Source organism: Gorilla gorilla, chromosome 8 (genome assembly GCF_029281585.2).
Source record: "Gorilla gorilla gorilla isolate KB3781 chromosome 8, NHGRI_mGorGor1-v2.1_pri, whole genome shotgun sequence".
Classification (NCBI taxonomy): Eukaryota; Metazoa; Chordata; class Mammalia; order Primates; family Hominidae; genus Gorilla; species Gorilla gorilla.
The window spans coordinates 107,191,392-107,207,594 of record NC_073232.2 but is presented as its reverse complement, the minus strand read 5'-3'; the positions used below and the strand labels follow the sequence as shown (position 1 = coordinate 107,207,594).

General features: G+C 37.0%; 1 protein-coding gene across 1 annotated transcript in view; it reads right to left on the bottom strand.

The window, feature by feature from the left end:
- Nucleotides 1-8,012, bottom strand: part of CYP2C9 (cytochrome P450 family 2 subfamily C member 9) — a 59,238-nt gene extending 51,226 nt beyond the window's left edge. The window contains exon 1 of the mRNA XM_004049827.4: nt 7,692-8,012. Coding sequence (XP_004049875.2) covers nt 7,692-7,859 — 168 coding nt within the window. The 5' untranslated portion in view covers nt 7,860-8,012. The remainder of the gene's footprint in view (nt 1-7,691) is intronic.
- Nucleotides 8,013-16,203: the final 8,191 nt, after the last annotated feature.

The following is a 16,203-nucleotide window of genomic DNA, read 5'->3' as shown; positions in this document are numbered from 1 at the left end:
TTACCCCTTCTCAATTCCTACAATTTAAGATATGATGGTCAGAAGAGGCCGTGATTCAAGCTTCTATAAATTCTGAAAATGAGACTGAAAGGTCTTATGATATGCTTATGGGTACTAGTGATTTGTGGAATACTCCTGCTCAACGATTGGAATATAATCAACGTATTCTAACGCAGGTTACTCAAGTGTGTTTATGAGCATGGGAATGTATTCAAGACACAGGCAAGGCCCCTTTATCTTTTAGTGCTATTAAACAAGGTCCTTCTGAACCCTATCCTGATTTCGTGGCTCAACTCACAGATGCTGCTGAAAAGGCTATTTCTGATACTAGAGCAAGAGATGTGGTTATCCGACTTATGGCGTTTGAAAATGCTAACACTGAGTGTCAGGCTGCCATACGACCATTACGTCGTAAAACTCAAAACATACCTGATGATACCATAATTCCTTCCTACATTAGAGCCTGTGATGGTATTGGTTCTGAAACTCATAAAGCTGTGCTCATGGCTCAAGCCATGACCCCATCCTTAAAAGCAGCTGCTGTTATTCCTAATGTTCCTACAACAGGTGTGCCCAATACTTTTCCTGGTACTTGCTACAAATGTAGGGGAGTAGGACACTTTAAAAAATCTTGTCCTTTACTTAATGCTAATCCCAACAACCTACTCCGCAAACTCCAAATTTACAAAAAACACCTACTACTATTTGCCCACGATGTAAAAAAGGTAAACATTGGATGAGTTCTTGTCGATCTAAATTTGACATTAGTGGTAATCTGTTGCCTCCTTTAAATGTGGCCAACACTGTTTTTAATCCCGTTCCATTTCAGGGAATCGGGGGGAGGAGCCAGCCTCGAGCCCCGATCCCATTCGGGGCTCCGGGGTTTCGTTTCCCCCTCCCTGTGGCTACCCCTATAACTGCACCAGCAATGCCGCAGACTCAAGTGCAAACAGTGCCACAGGCGTTACCTCAAATTCCATACCCACAACCCAATGCCAATTACCCCCTCCTCTTGTCCCAGTACAATGCCTGTCTGCCTCCACCACAGGAGGGGGCTCAATAGATTTATGTAGTACTCTCCCTTTGCCTTTACTTCCTGAGGAACAACCCGTCCTTGCTCCTACTGGAGTTAAAGGGCCTTTATTTTTCACCGTGAATGAAAGCATCCTAAGGCCCTCGCCAGGTGCCCAATCTTGAACCAGATACCACAACAGTGAGCCAAATAAACCTTTTCTTCTTTATAAATTAAAAAAAAATCATACTGGTTTAATTCTGGGTAGAACTTCATTAGCATTAAAAGGTGTAATTGTTCATACTGGCCTTATCCATGCCAACACTACAGATGAAATCTGTTTGATTATTTCTACCAAATCTCCCATTTTCATTGACCCAGGAGAACGCATTGCTCAATTACTACTTCTCCCTGCACTGTGCCCCTCTGCAGAATCTGCTACTCACACAGGAGCTGTGGAAAATACCTTTAAACAAAACAAAACTGCTTATTGGGTTAATGCTATTTCTTCTCATCGTCCCACCTGTACTATTAAAATTTCCAGAAAAAAGTTTGAAGGTTTAGTCAACACTGGGGCTGATATTTCTATAATTGCTGCTAATCAGTGGCCTTCCTCTTGGCCAAAACAGCCCTCTTCAACTAATTTAGTGGGAGTTGGAACGCCATCTGATGTATACCAAAGTTCTCTTATACTTCCTTGTGCAGGACCTGATGACCAAATTGGCACTATTCAACCTTTTATTACTCTAATTCCCATAAATTTATGGGGACGTGATTTACTGCAACAATGGGGGGCTGAGGTATCTATCCCTTTATCAAATCATAGTGAAGCTAGCAAAAACATAATGTATAAAATGAATCTTGTTCCTGGAAAAGGATTGGGAGTTAACAGAGAGGGAATTAAAGAGCCCTTCGAACCCTCCCCAAAACTTAATAAATCAGGACTTGGATACCCTTTTTAGGTGCAGTCAATGCTGAGCCTTCCCCACCAATCCCTTTACAATGGATGTGTGAATCACCTATTTGGGTAGAGCAGTGGCCACTGTCCAAACACAAGTTGGAGGCTTTAATTGAAATTGTTAATGATTTACTACAAGCAAACATTATTGAGCCCGCCTTGTCTCCATGAAACTCACCTGTGTTTGTTGTACAAAAAAAGTCAGGAAAATGGAGAATGGTAACAGACTTAAGAGCTGTTAATGCAGTTATTAAACCTATGGGGGCATTACAACCCAGTATGCCCTCCCTCTCCATGATTCCTAAGGAATGGCCTTTAATTATCATTGACCTTAAAGACTGCTTTTTCCATATTCCTTTAGACAAGTCAGACTGTGAAAAATTTGCTTTCACTATACCTTCCGTTAACAATTCAGCTCCCACAGCTAGATATCAATGGAAAGTTTTACCTCAAGGAATGATTAACAGTCCTACTATTTGTCAGTTGTTTGTCGGTACTGTGTTGCAACCTATCTGACAGACTTTTAAAAATAATTACATTCTTCATTATATGGATGATATACTGATGGCTGCCCCCACTAAAGATAAATTAATTCAGTTTTACCCCTTTAAAATTAGCTGTTGCCAGTGCAGGACTCCACATTGCTCCTGATAAAATTCAACAAGCCACTCCTTTTCTGTACTTAGGAATGCAACTAGAGGCTTGCTCCATTAAGCCCCAAAAAGTCCAACTTCATACCAACAATTTAAACACCTTAAATGATTTTCAAAAATTACTAGGTGACGTCAATTATCTCAGACCAACCCTAGGCATCCCTACTTATGCCTTATCTCATCTATTTGCTACTTTATCAAGAGATACAGATTTAAACAGTCCTCACTCTCTACCTGAGCCAGCAAAAGAAGAGTTGTCATCTGTAGAACGAAGAGTGAGAGAGGCACAAGTCTCTCATATTGACCCAAATTTGCCTTTACAATTTTTAGTTTTTCCTTCCATCCACTCTCCTATGGGACTTATAGTACAAAATTATTCTCTGGTTGAGTGGGTGTTTCTTCCTAATTCAGCCTCTAAAACTCTTTCAATATATCTTGATCAAATAACCACTTTAATTGGGTTAGGACATCAAAGTATCACTAAAATTTCCAGCTTTGATCCAAACATTATTGTGGTCCCTTTTTCAAAAAATGAAGTTAAAAATGCCTTTTCTACATCTTTGTGCTGGCAGACTAATCTGGCTGACTTCATTGGCACTATTGATAACCATTTGCCTAAGTCAAAACTCTTTCAATTTCTAAGAAATACTTCCTGGATTCTACCAAAACTTACTCATTCATCACCACTAGAGACAGCTGTTACCATTTTTACTGATGGATCACGTAATGGAAAGGCAGGGTATGTATGACCAAAAGATAAAGTCATTTCTACTCCATACACTTCTGCTCAAAAAGCCGAGTTGTTTGCTGTTATCTCTGCATTACAGGATTTTGATCAGCCTCTTAATATTGTTTCTGACTAGCATATATCATCCATGCCACTAAGGCAATAGAAACAGCTACTATCAAAAATATTGCTAACACTAATCTGTTTTCCTTGTTCTCTTTGTTACAGAAAACTGTCAGAAACTGAAACCACCCTTTTTTCATCACTCCCATTCATTCTCGTACTAACTTGTCTGGATCTTTAGCCAGTGGTAATCACAAAGGTGATACTCTAGTTTCTCCAGCCATTACAGATGCAGAACAATTTCATCAACTCACTCATACTAATGCCTCATGTCTTAAACATAAATATTCTCTCAGTTGGAAACAAGCTAAACAAATTGTACAACACCATTCTCAATGTCAGGTTCTTGTCTTACACACACAGTCTCCCAGAGTTAATCCCCGAGGTCTTTCTCCTAATGTTATCTGGCAAATGGATGTTACTCATGTTCCTTCTTTTGGAAAATTAGCTTATGTACATGTCACACTTGACACTTTTTCCAATTTCATCTGGGCTACCTGTCAAACTGGAGAAGCCATATCTCATGTTAAAAAACATATGTTTTCATGTTTTGCAGTTATGGGAATTCCTAGTGAGCTCAAAACAGACAATGGTCCAGCCTATTGCAGTAAAGCTTTTAAAATTTTTCTTGATCAGTGGCATATTAAACATATTACTGGTATTCCTTATAACCCACAAGGCCAAGCTATTGTAGAAAGAAGTAACAGAACTTTAAAATTACAATTACTTAAACCAAAAGAGGGGGATAAGGAGTTGTTCACCCCTCACATACAACTAAACTTGGCATTGCTCACATTAAATTTTCTTAATATTCCTAAATCTAGTTCTGTTACTGCTGCTGAAAAACATTTCTCTGGTAACCGTCCTGTGGTAAACCAAGGAAGAGAACTATGGTGGAAAGATGTTCAATCTAATATACAGTCAAAAGCTTCTATTTTAATGTGGGGAAGAGTCTATGCTTGTGTTTCCCCAGGTGAACATCAATCTCCTGTTTGGATTCCTGCTAGACACCTAAAATTGTGTCCTGAAAATGCATGCAACAATGAGACAGAGAAATTTGCTGAAAAAGTGCCACAGCAAGAAACAACTAACACATCCAATCATCAAAAAGAAGAAAATGACCAAGCTAACTCCTTTACAACAGACAATCCAGTCAGACATCCTGAACAACTTTTCTCCAGTGATCCAGGTCCGGCTCAACCTCTGCCTCCTCCTGATAACACTGATCCTTCTATCTTCTGTCACTCCACAGACTGTTGAAAACTATACATATTGGGCCTATATTCTTTTTCCTCCTCTTATTCGAGCCATGACATGGATGGACACTCCTATCGAGGTCTATGTTAATGATAGTATTTGGATGCCTGGTTCTATAGATGATCATTGTCCTGCCCAACCTTCAGAAGAAGGAACCCCTTTCAATATCACTTTAGGTTTTAGGTATCCACCTTTGTGCCTGGGACCCACTAATGGATGTCTCTCATTAGATATTCAAACTTGGGTTGTCACACTACCATCTGGTCACTCTGTCCCTCCTTTAGGACATTTGGTATCAGGGCTCTCATTAAAACCTCTAAGGCAGATCAAAACAGGAATCACTGATTATATTCACACATCCCAATATAAGCCTTTAGGACCTCTGTGTCCTCTCAACTTGTCTTCAAATGCTGACAAATTAATACGGAAAGATTGTGTTAACTCAGAAGGAACTGTGTTATTTAATTCTTCTCACTACACCATTGTTGATTGGGCTCCCAAGGTCATATTACTAATGATTGCTCTCAAGGTCACAAAGATTGTCAACATTTTCTCTATAATATTACTTATCAAAAAAGTAGTGACAACTCTCCCCTATTATATCATAGATTTAACTCCTTTTTTCCTCTTAAGCGGAAAGGGGCAGGAGTTGCACCTCTAAAGCCAAGGCTCATTATTCCCCACTTAGGACCTGAACATTCAGAATTATAGAGATTAACAATAGCTATGACTGGTATGAGAGTTTGGGCTGGAGAAAGTGTTATAAGTAAATCCACCTTGTCACCTCAAAATATGTATACTATCTATATGGAGTCCAACAAAACTATACCACTTAAAAGTTGTGTTAAGCCACCATATATGTTATTAGTAGGAAAGATGCATATTAGTTCAGAAACTGACATAATGACCTGTGTTAATTTTTACTTGTATACTAGTATTGATTCATCCTTTAATCAATATCATAGTATTTTAATAGTCAGAGCCAGAGAAGGTATTTGGCTCCCTGTAGCCTTACATAGGCCTTGGGAATCTTCCCTCTCTATCCATGTTATTAACAATATTCCACAGAAAATTCTTAAAAGGAGTAAATGATTTATTTTTACATTAGTTGCAATAATAATGGACTTGATTGCTGTTAGTGCGACTGCTGCTACTGCTGGAGTTGCATTACATCAATCTATTCAAACTGTTCATTTTGTGGATAAATGGCAAAAAAGTTCTACTCAGATGCGGAATTCTCAGTCAGGTATTGATCAAAAATTGGCTAATCAAATTAATGATCTAAGACAAACTGTTATATGGATGGGAGATAGAATTATGAGTTTAGAACATAGATTACAAATGCAATGTTATTGGAATACTTCTGACTTTTGTATACCTCCATTCCAATATAATGATTCTATTCACAATTGGGAATCAGTAAAATGCCATTTACAAGGAAGTGAAGATAATTTAAGTTTAGACATAAGCAAGCTAAAAGAATAAATTTTTGAGGCCTCTCAAGCACACTTAACTGCTTTACCCGGTGCTGAAGTTTTAGACCACATCTCTGAGGGATTATCTAATCTCAACCCCAGTCAATGGGTAAAATCTTTGGGAGGATCCACTATCATTAATTTTGTTCTGTGTATAATTTGTGCTATTGATTTATTGTTCATGTGTAAAATTGGAAAAAATATTCTTCAATCCAATCGTGATCAGTGCCAAGCTATGATTGCTATGGTTCATTTAAATCAGAGAAAATGGGGAGATGTAGGGAGACCCCCTGAAACTACTGCTAAGGAATAAAAGATGAAATGCTCCTGATTATTGTAAATACAAAATTGCATGCAGGATTGTGTAAAGACAATGCCAGGTTGGACTGCCAGAACGAGCCAACAGCGCGTGATGTGCTTCCCCCTGCAGAGAGCCTATGAGTGGACATGCAGTCAGGAAGTTTCACATCACCAAGATTCCTGTCCCAGAAAAGCAGATGTTCATAGCTCTGGGAATGGAATGCGACCTTTGTGGAGAACCTATAAATGGACGCATGGGGGGCACCTGTCCATATGGATAAGATAGGGCTATAAACGCCCTCATCTTGCCATGGCTCTTCTAGGCCTCTTTAGGGTTAAGGCATACTCCCTTCTGAGAATTTCTGGTCTGACTGGTTGTCTAGCTTCACATCCTGTTTCCATGGGTTGTTTGTAACCAGCTTTTGTTGCAATTGTTACTGCTGATTAATATCTTGCTAATCATAGGTTATGGAAAGATTGTGTTTCTGTTTTAAGGCTCTGTTAGAAATTACTGACGCACACACTATATTGTACATTCTTATCTCCGTATACTGTACTTCTACATACAAATGTACTGTACTTCTACATACAAATGTTATGTTAAAGAATTACTTCATCCCCATGTGACCATCTCACCTCATAATCAAATGACCCTAAATCCCTCACTAACCTACCCCCACCCTCACTAAACTTAATAATAAATGCTGGTATATCCAGTGCATTCTTGGCACCATGGGACCAGAAGGCGGTGACCCCCCTGGACCCAGCTTTCACTATGTTGTGTGTGTCTAATATTTCTCAACCTGCCGATCCACCTGGGAACAAAGAGGGAGCCCAGTTGCTTTGCGGGCTGCTGGCCAGATCCCACAATACCTTACCATTTACCTTCAGCCAAAAATTATAGCAAATGGTTATGAAATGAAGAAGGAACACAGCTTTTCAAACTATTGACACTTGTTATTTTGAATCTAACATGCAAAGACCCAAATCTTTCTCTACTCACAAAATACATGGTTTCATTCCACTATTTCTGACACTGACAGACTGGAAAAGGCAACAAAAGCCTTTCAAAGTATTTTACTTTACCATTACCTCTTGTAACAATGTACCTCTAGATATACACTTTATTTAAAAAATACAGGTGAATTTACTTACCGTTTGCAAGCCACTGAAGGAGCATACTTACATTGGTTAAGGATTTGCTGATGTCCTTAATATCTATCTGTAGGATATTTCCAATCACTGGGAGAGGAGTGGGGCCAGGAGGGAGTTTTCCTCTCCCAGAGCTCTGTCTCCAGAGTGAAAGGAGAAGCAAACATGAGAGACAGAGCACAAGGACCACAAAAGAATCCATTGAAGCCTTCTCTTCTTGTTAAGACAACCATGAGCTTGCACTCCAAGCCTTTTATAACACTCCATGCTAATTCGGTGTGTGCCTCTTTGATGGATAAATTGACCAATCACCTAGGTCCACTATATGCTCCTTCTGAAAGGACTTTGACCCACTGATAGAGATAAAGATAAAATGTCCTTTGGTCTTGTTCTCCTTCGTTCCAGTGTCCACTCTGTACATTCCAGTTTCACTGTTCTTGGTTGTAGCCTAGGTATTGGTAATAAAAAACAAATGTTAACCCAGATGGTTCCAATGCACCATCATAATTGAGAGCACTGAAGTAAATAATCTGAGGCAAAAGCAATTACTCAAAATTCTGAATTCTTAGATTAATAACCAGTTGGGAATTTATGATTTAACAGAAATGGCCGTATTCTATGCCTTGTATATTTAAAAAGTATGTCAATGCTATATCAAAGATTAGGAGACTTTGTTCTTTATAATGAAATCCTTTCAAATATTTAATATAGCCTACTAAAAATACAGCAGCCTAAACATGAAATAGCTAACATAACTCATATATCTTAAATAACCAAACATATATCAAGTAAATTACCTCAGCAGATATAAACACCTTTACCATTAAACCCCCTAAAAAAACAATTCCTGAAGGCAGGAATTGTTATTTTTTATTTTTCAAATGGGAAAAGGGAGACCCTGGGAGAACAGGACACCTGTTGGTGACACACAGCTCATAGCTGGCAGAACTGGGATTTGAGCTGAGGTCTTCTGATGCCCATCGTGGTGTATTATCTCTTACACCAGAGCTGCCTTGAGAACAATTTTAGCAAAATAAAACAAAGTTTGAAACATTAGTTATTCTGAATATACATCACATTTATTCTGTTCATAAAACAGGCTTCACATTAAATAGAACCCCTTATTTGTCTCTAAGGCAAACAGCACCAGAGATGCTCATGAGAAGAAATAAGGGATCTCCCTTCTCCATCACTGCAGAAGTGAAACGCTCAGTGTAACTGAGGGAAGAATTTGGTGCTAAGGGTTTGAGAAACTAGGGCTTCTCGACCCCCCAGTCACCTCCAGACATGGCTGCTTTCTATTGTTTTTGGTCTCTCATTTTCAGAAATGATGTAATAATGCACAGAAAGCAAAGGAAATTATGGACAGAAACCACAGTTGTGGATGCAATAGAAGATGGGAGGTAGGGAAATCACTAAATGGACCCACAGCACAGAACTGCCACAATGTATAGACCTTAACAGGAGCTGACATACTGAGTTGAGGATCTAAATACAACTAGAAAGATACACTTTACTAGATCACTAATGTCAATACTTCTGCAAAGCCATTTTCTTTAAAGATATCATCATATTTGTTCTAAATTCCCTAGTGAGGTTATTTCCATTTCTTTTATTAAGAAAAATAAAGTTATGTCAAGACACAGTTGCACAATGCTTTACTGGTCATTTTTAACAGGGATTCTAACAATTTACAGAGAATTGTTACACCTCATGTCCCTTTTGAATCTCTCAATTACCTTTGCTTACAATAAAATTGACCCATTTCAAGAATGAGGAAGCTGAGCCTTGAAGATTCAGTATCTTAGCCAAGAACATGCTGTCTGCTAGTACTAGAGCTGAGACTAGAACCCATAAGCCCTGCATCTCAAAGGTTTCATTTCAAGCAAAACATTCAGTTCAATTGGGTCCACCAATATTTACTGATAGTGTACAATGATTCAGGATTTTGTAATTCAGTCTAGTAAATGATTTTCAAAATAAACATTAATTTCATTAATAATTACAGCCCCAGTTGACTAGATTGAGAGGTCAGAAGAGTTTGGTTTTATAACATTTAGTACTTAGGTAAGTCAAAGGCCTTGGAGAACCCTTTATACAGGGCAAAGAAAAGCAATAACTTGGTCCCTGACTCATGAAACTCTAAACTCTAACAGAAATATACTACCTTATTTTGGGTAAAATAAGCTCGGTTGCTGTCTTTAGAATAATCATTTCATTCCTCAGGAGGTAGGGGTCCCAGCTCAGCTCCTCCTCTCTCCTGCTGAGCTGAGGCTCCTTCCTAGACCTTTCAGTTTACAGAAAGAAAGAATTATAGATAATTTGTAGATAGAAAGGATATCTGAGATCAACTACTCTAAACTTTGCTTTTTTTTTTTAAGAAATGAGCAATTATTGACTCAGTGAGACAAAGTATCACAATCACAATGCCTCAGTATAAGACTTTTTCTTTTTTTTTTTTTTTTTAGACAGATCACCCAGGCTGGAGTGCAGTGGTGCGATCTCGGCTCACTGCAATTTCCAGCTCCTGGGTTCATGCCATTCTCCTGCCTCAGCCTCCCAAGTAGCTGGGACTACAGGTGCCCACCACCACGCCCAGCTATTTTTTTTGTATTTTTAGTACAGACATGGTTTCACCGTGTTAGGCAGGATGATCTTGATCTCCCGACCTTGTGATCCACCCACCTAGGTCTCCCAAAGTGCTGGGATTACAAGCATGAGCCGCAACGCCCAGCCAAGACTTTTTCTTAGAATCCTAGTTTTTCAACTCCCAATTCAGTGACATGTCACATCCAATCTCATAGAATTCACATCTCAGTCCAAATGATCAGGGGAGTATCAACATTAAGCCCTCCACAGTCACTGAGTAATACAAACCTCAGCTTGACTAGAATGGTGGATTAGAGTAGGCTTTTGAAACAGTTTGGGGTTTCTGGCAACACTAAGTGGAAAGTATATAATTACCACATGCCTCTTTCCCTGCATCCACACGCAGTCTCTCTCACAATCAAGAACTCTCATTAGTTACAATCAATGCACCAACATTGACGCATCATCATCAACCAAAGCTCATAGTTTATGTAGGGTTCATTCTTTGTGTTGTACATTCTATGGGATTTGACTAATGCATAATGACATGTGCCATTGTAATATCACATAAAATAGCTTTACTGCCCTAAGAACCTCTGTGCTTTCTGTGTTCTCTCTCCCTTCCTTGCAAGCCCTAGCAACAAATAATCTTTGCAGTGTCGGCATAGTTTTGCCTTTTCCAAAATGTCATACGGTTGGAATCATACAGTATGTAGCCTTTTAAGATTTAACTTACTCATATGTATAACGTTTCTGCATGTCTTTTCATGGCTTGATAGTTCATTTCTTGTTAACACTAAATAACATTCATTGTATAGGTTTATCACGTTGTCTATTCATTTATCTATTGAAGAACATCTTGGTGATTTCTAATTTTTGACAATGATGAATAAAGCTGCTATAAATATCCATGTGCAGATTTTTGTGTGGAAATGTATTTTCAACTTATTTGGCAAATACCAAGGAGCACAAGTACCAGATAATGTGGTAAACATATTTTAGTTTTTTTAGGCACTGACCATCTGTCTCCTGAAGTGTCTTTATCATTTTGCATTTCCACCAGCAATGACTTAGTTCTCATTGCTGCACATCCTTGCCAACATTTGGTTTTATCAGTGTTTTGGATTTTAGCCATTGTATAAGTGTGTAGTTGTATCTCATTGGGGTTTTAGTTTGCAGGTCCGTAGTGACGTTTAATGACGAGCATTTTTCATATATTTATTTGCCATCTGTATTTCTTCTTGGGTGAGGTGTCTTTTCAGATCTGTTGCCCATTTTTTAAATCAAGGTGTCTGATTTCTAATTGTGGAGTTCTAAAAATTTTTGGATAGAAGTCATTTATCAGTTATATCTTTTGAAAGTATTTCTCCCAGTCTCTGTCTTTTCATCTCATTCCCTTGATAGTGTCTTTTGCAGAGTAGAAGTTTAAATTTTAATAAGGTCCAGCTTAGTTATTCTTTATTTCATGGATTATACCTTCATTGTAGTATTTTAAAAACCATTGCCGATCAAGGTCATCTTTATTTTCTCCTATCTTATACTATCAGAGATTCATAGTTTTGCATTTTATATTTGGATCTAATATATATATATGTGTGTGTATATATATATATGTATATATACACATATATATATATATATATATTTATTTTTTTTTTCCTGAGACTGAGTCTCACTCTGTCACCTAGGCTGGAGTGCAGTGGCTCTCAACTCGGCTCACTTCAACCTCTGCCTCCTGAGTTCAAGCGATTCTCCTGCCTCAGCCTCTTGACAACCTGGGACTACAGGTGCGTGCCACCATGCCCAGCTAATTTTTTGTATTTTTAGTAGAGATGGGGGTTTCACCATGTTAGCCAGGATGGTCTCGATCTCCTGACCTGTGATCTGCCTACCTCAGCCTCCCAAAGTACTGGGAATACTGGCATAAGCCACCGCACCTGGCTTAGATCTATAATATATTTTTAGTTAACTTTCATTAAAGGTGTAAGGTCTATTTCCAGATTCATTTTTCTGTATGTGAATCTCCAGTTACTCCATTAGTCTTCATTGAAAAGACCATTTTTCTCCCATTGAATTGTCCTTCCTTTTTTTCCAAAGATCAGTTGACTATATTTCTGATGATCTACTTCAGACTCTTTACTCACTTGCATTAATCTATTTGACTTTTTTCACCAATTGCACACTGTCTTGATTAGCTTCATAGTAAGTCTTGAAGTTGAATTGGGTAAGGTCAGTCATTTGACTTTGTTCTCCTTAACGTTGGCTATTCTGGGTTTTTTGGCCTCTCCACATAAACTTTACAATCAGATTGTTAGCATCTAAAGATAAAAAGTAATAAAAATAAAACTTTCCTGGAGTTTGATTCTTATTGTGTTGATCTATAGATCAAATCAAAAAGACTAACAAGGGTCTTCATATTCATGAACATGAAATATTTGTGTATTTATTTATATCTTTGTTTTCTTTCATCAGAGTTTTGTAGTTTTCTTCAAGTGATATATGTATTTTGACAGACTTCCACCTAGGGACTTCATATTTTTGGTGCTAATATAAATGATACTATGTTTTTAATTCCAAATTCTAATTATTTATTGTTAATATAGAGAAAAGAATTTGATTGCCTTGTATCCTGCAACCTTACTACAATAGCTTATTACTTTTAGGAGTTTTTTCATTATTGTTGTTTTCTTTTTGTTTTGTTTTGTTTTGTTTTATTTTTGGAGGTTTTTTGATTCTTTGAGATTTTCTACATAAACAATCATGAGATCTAAACACAATAGTTTTATTTCTTTATTCCTGATTGGTATCACTTTTATTTCTTTTTCTTGTTATCTCATTAAAAAGGGTTTCTAGTACGATGTTGAATAGGAGTAGTTTCATGGAACATCTCACTTTATTCTTGTTATTAGCCAGAAAATTTCAAGTTTCTCACCAGTAATGATGTTAGCGGTAGGTTTTTTGCACATATTCTTTATTAAATTGAGAAAGTTCCTCCTCTATTCTTAGTTCGCTGAGAGTTTTTATCATGAATGTGTGCTGGATTTAGGCAAATTTTTTTTCTGCACCTGTTGATATGATGATGAGACTTTTCTTCTTTAGTAACTAATGTGATGAAGTAAAATATTTGATTTTCATATGTTGAGTAACTCTTGCATTTCTAAAATAAATCCCACTTAGTTATGGTGTATACAGTTTTTCTACACTATTGGATGCAATTTGCTAATCTTTTATTGAGGTTTGCACCTATTTTCATTAGATATACTGATATATAGTTTTGCTTTCTTACAATGTCCTTGTCTGATTTGAGTATTAGAGTAATGCTGGCCCCATAAAATGAGTTAAGAATAGAAGAATTTCCTCTGGTACTACTTCTAGAAGAGATTGTAGAGAACGGGTATAATTCTTCTATAAATGTTTGGTAGAATTTACCAGTGGACGTATATGGGTCTGGTGTTTTCTCTTTTGGAGGTTATTTATTTTTTATTTTATTACCTTAATAAATAAGGGCCTATTCAAATTATCTATTTCTTCTTGTGTGAGACTTAGCAGATTGTTTCTTTATGGAATTGACCCATTTTATCCAAGTTATATAATCTGTGGGCATGGAGTTCTTTATAATATTCATTTATTATCCTTTTAATGTCCATGGTATCAATAGCGATGGTTCTTCTTTTAATTTTGACAATAGGAAAATCTGTATTCTCCCTTTTTATCTTGGTTAGGCTGGCTAGATATATATTGATATAATTTTCAAATAACCAGCTTTTGTTTTTACTAATTTTCTCTATTGATTTCTTGTTTTCAATTTCATTGATTTCTGCTCTTTTATTGTTTCTTTTGCTCTGCTTTCTTTGGATATAATTTGTCCTTCTTTCTCTGGTTCCCTAAGGTGGATGTTTATATTACTGACTTTGTATCCTTTTCTTTTCTAATTTATGCCCCCAATGCTAGAAGTTTCCCTCTAACCACTGCTTTCACTACATCCTACAAATTTTTTAAAGTTCTATTTTTATTTTGTTAAGTTCCAAGTATTTTAATCCCTCTTGAGGTTTATTATTTTACCCATATTTTATTAAGAAATGTGCTGTTTACTCTCTAAGTATTTTGTGATTTTCCAGCTCAATATCTGTTATCAATTTCTAGTTTAATTCAACTGTGGTCTCATAGCAGACATTGTATGATTCACATTCTTTTAAACTTCCTAAGATATGTTTTGTTGCCCAGAATGTGGTCTATATTGGTGAATGTTCTATGTGAGCTTGAGAAGAATGTGTATTCTGCTTTTGTAGGGTAAAGTATTCTATAAATGCCAATTCAAATCAGTTGATTGATGGTGCTATTCAGTTCAAATCTGTCTTTAATGATTTTCTGCATGCTGAATCTGTCCATTTTTAATAGAGGAGTGTTTAATTCTCCAGCTGTAATAGTGGAGTCATCTATTTCTCATTGTAGTTCTATCAGTTTTTGCCTCATGTATTTTGACATCTTATTGTTGGGTGCATACACTTTATTATTTCTCCTCAGAGAATTTAACTCTTTATCATTATATAACACTCTTCCTAACCTCTAATAATTTTTTCTTACTCTGGAGATGGCTTCATCTGAAACTAATATAGCTATTCCCATTTCCTTTTGGTTGGTGTTAGCATGGTATATTTTTCTCCTTCATTTACTTGAAATCTATATGTATATTTATATCTCAAATGGGTCTCTTATAGACAATATACACATATTTGGCTCTTGTTTTTTTATCTACTCTGACCGTCTCTGTCTTTCCAATGGTTAAAATGACTTTAATATAGTTGAACTATTATCTACCATATATGCGTTACTGTTTTCTACTCATTGCCCTTGTTTGTTGTTTCTATTTTTGTCCTCAACTCTTTTTCTGCCTTCTGTGGTTTTAATTGAGCATGTTATATGACTCTATTTTCTTTTTCTCCTTAATATTACTTGTTTTTTCTTACTTTTTTGTAGTTCCCATATTATGTGCAATATGTGTTTACAATTAACCCAAGTCTACATTAAAATAGCACTATACTACTTCATAGGTAGTGCACTTACCTGTAACAAAATATTCTTACTTCTTTCCTCCCTTTTTCATATATCATCACTGTCATTTATTTCATTTATCCATAAACTGTAATCACCAAATATATATTTTTGTTGTTGCTGTTTTGTTTGTTTTGTTTTGTTTTTGAGATGGAGTTTCACTCTTGTTACACAGGCTGAAGTGCAATAGTATGGTCTCGGCTCGCTGCAACTTCTGCCTCCTGCCTTCAAGCAATTCTTCTGCCTCAGCCTCCCAAGTAGCTGGGATTACAGGAATGTGCCACCACTCCTCGCTAATTTTGTATTTTTAGTAGAGACAGTGCTTCTCTATGTTGGTCAGGTTGGTCTGGAACTCCTGACCTCAGGTGATCCGCCCTCCTCGGGCTCCCAAAGTGCTGGGATTACAGGCGTGAGCCACTTTTGCAGGGCCATGTTATTGTTATTATTTTGAAAAAAGTGTTGTCTGTTAGACCAATCAATAAGAAAAATAAAAATGTTATGTTCCTTTTATTATTCCTTCAGTAACTCCCTTCCTTTCCTCATGTAGATCAGTGATTGACTTACACCATTTTCTTCTCTCTGAAGAACTTTATTTAACATTTTTTGCAAGGCAGGAACTAGAGATAAACTTTCTCAGTTTTTTTTGTGTGAGAATCTTTATTTCTCCATCACTTGTGAAGGAGAATTTTGCCAGATACACAAATCAAGATGGGTGGGATTTTTTCCAATACTTTTAATACAGTCATGCACCATATACCAACATTTTGTTCAACAGGTGATCTCATTTACTATGTTGTTCCATAAGATTATAATGGGGCTGAGGCTGGGCATGGTGGCTCACACCTATAATCCCAGCACTTTGGGAGGCCAAGGCAGGTGGATCGCTTGAGGTCAGGAGATCGAGA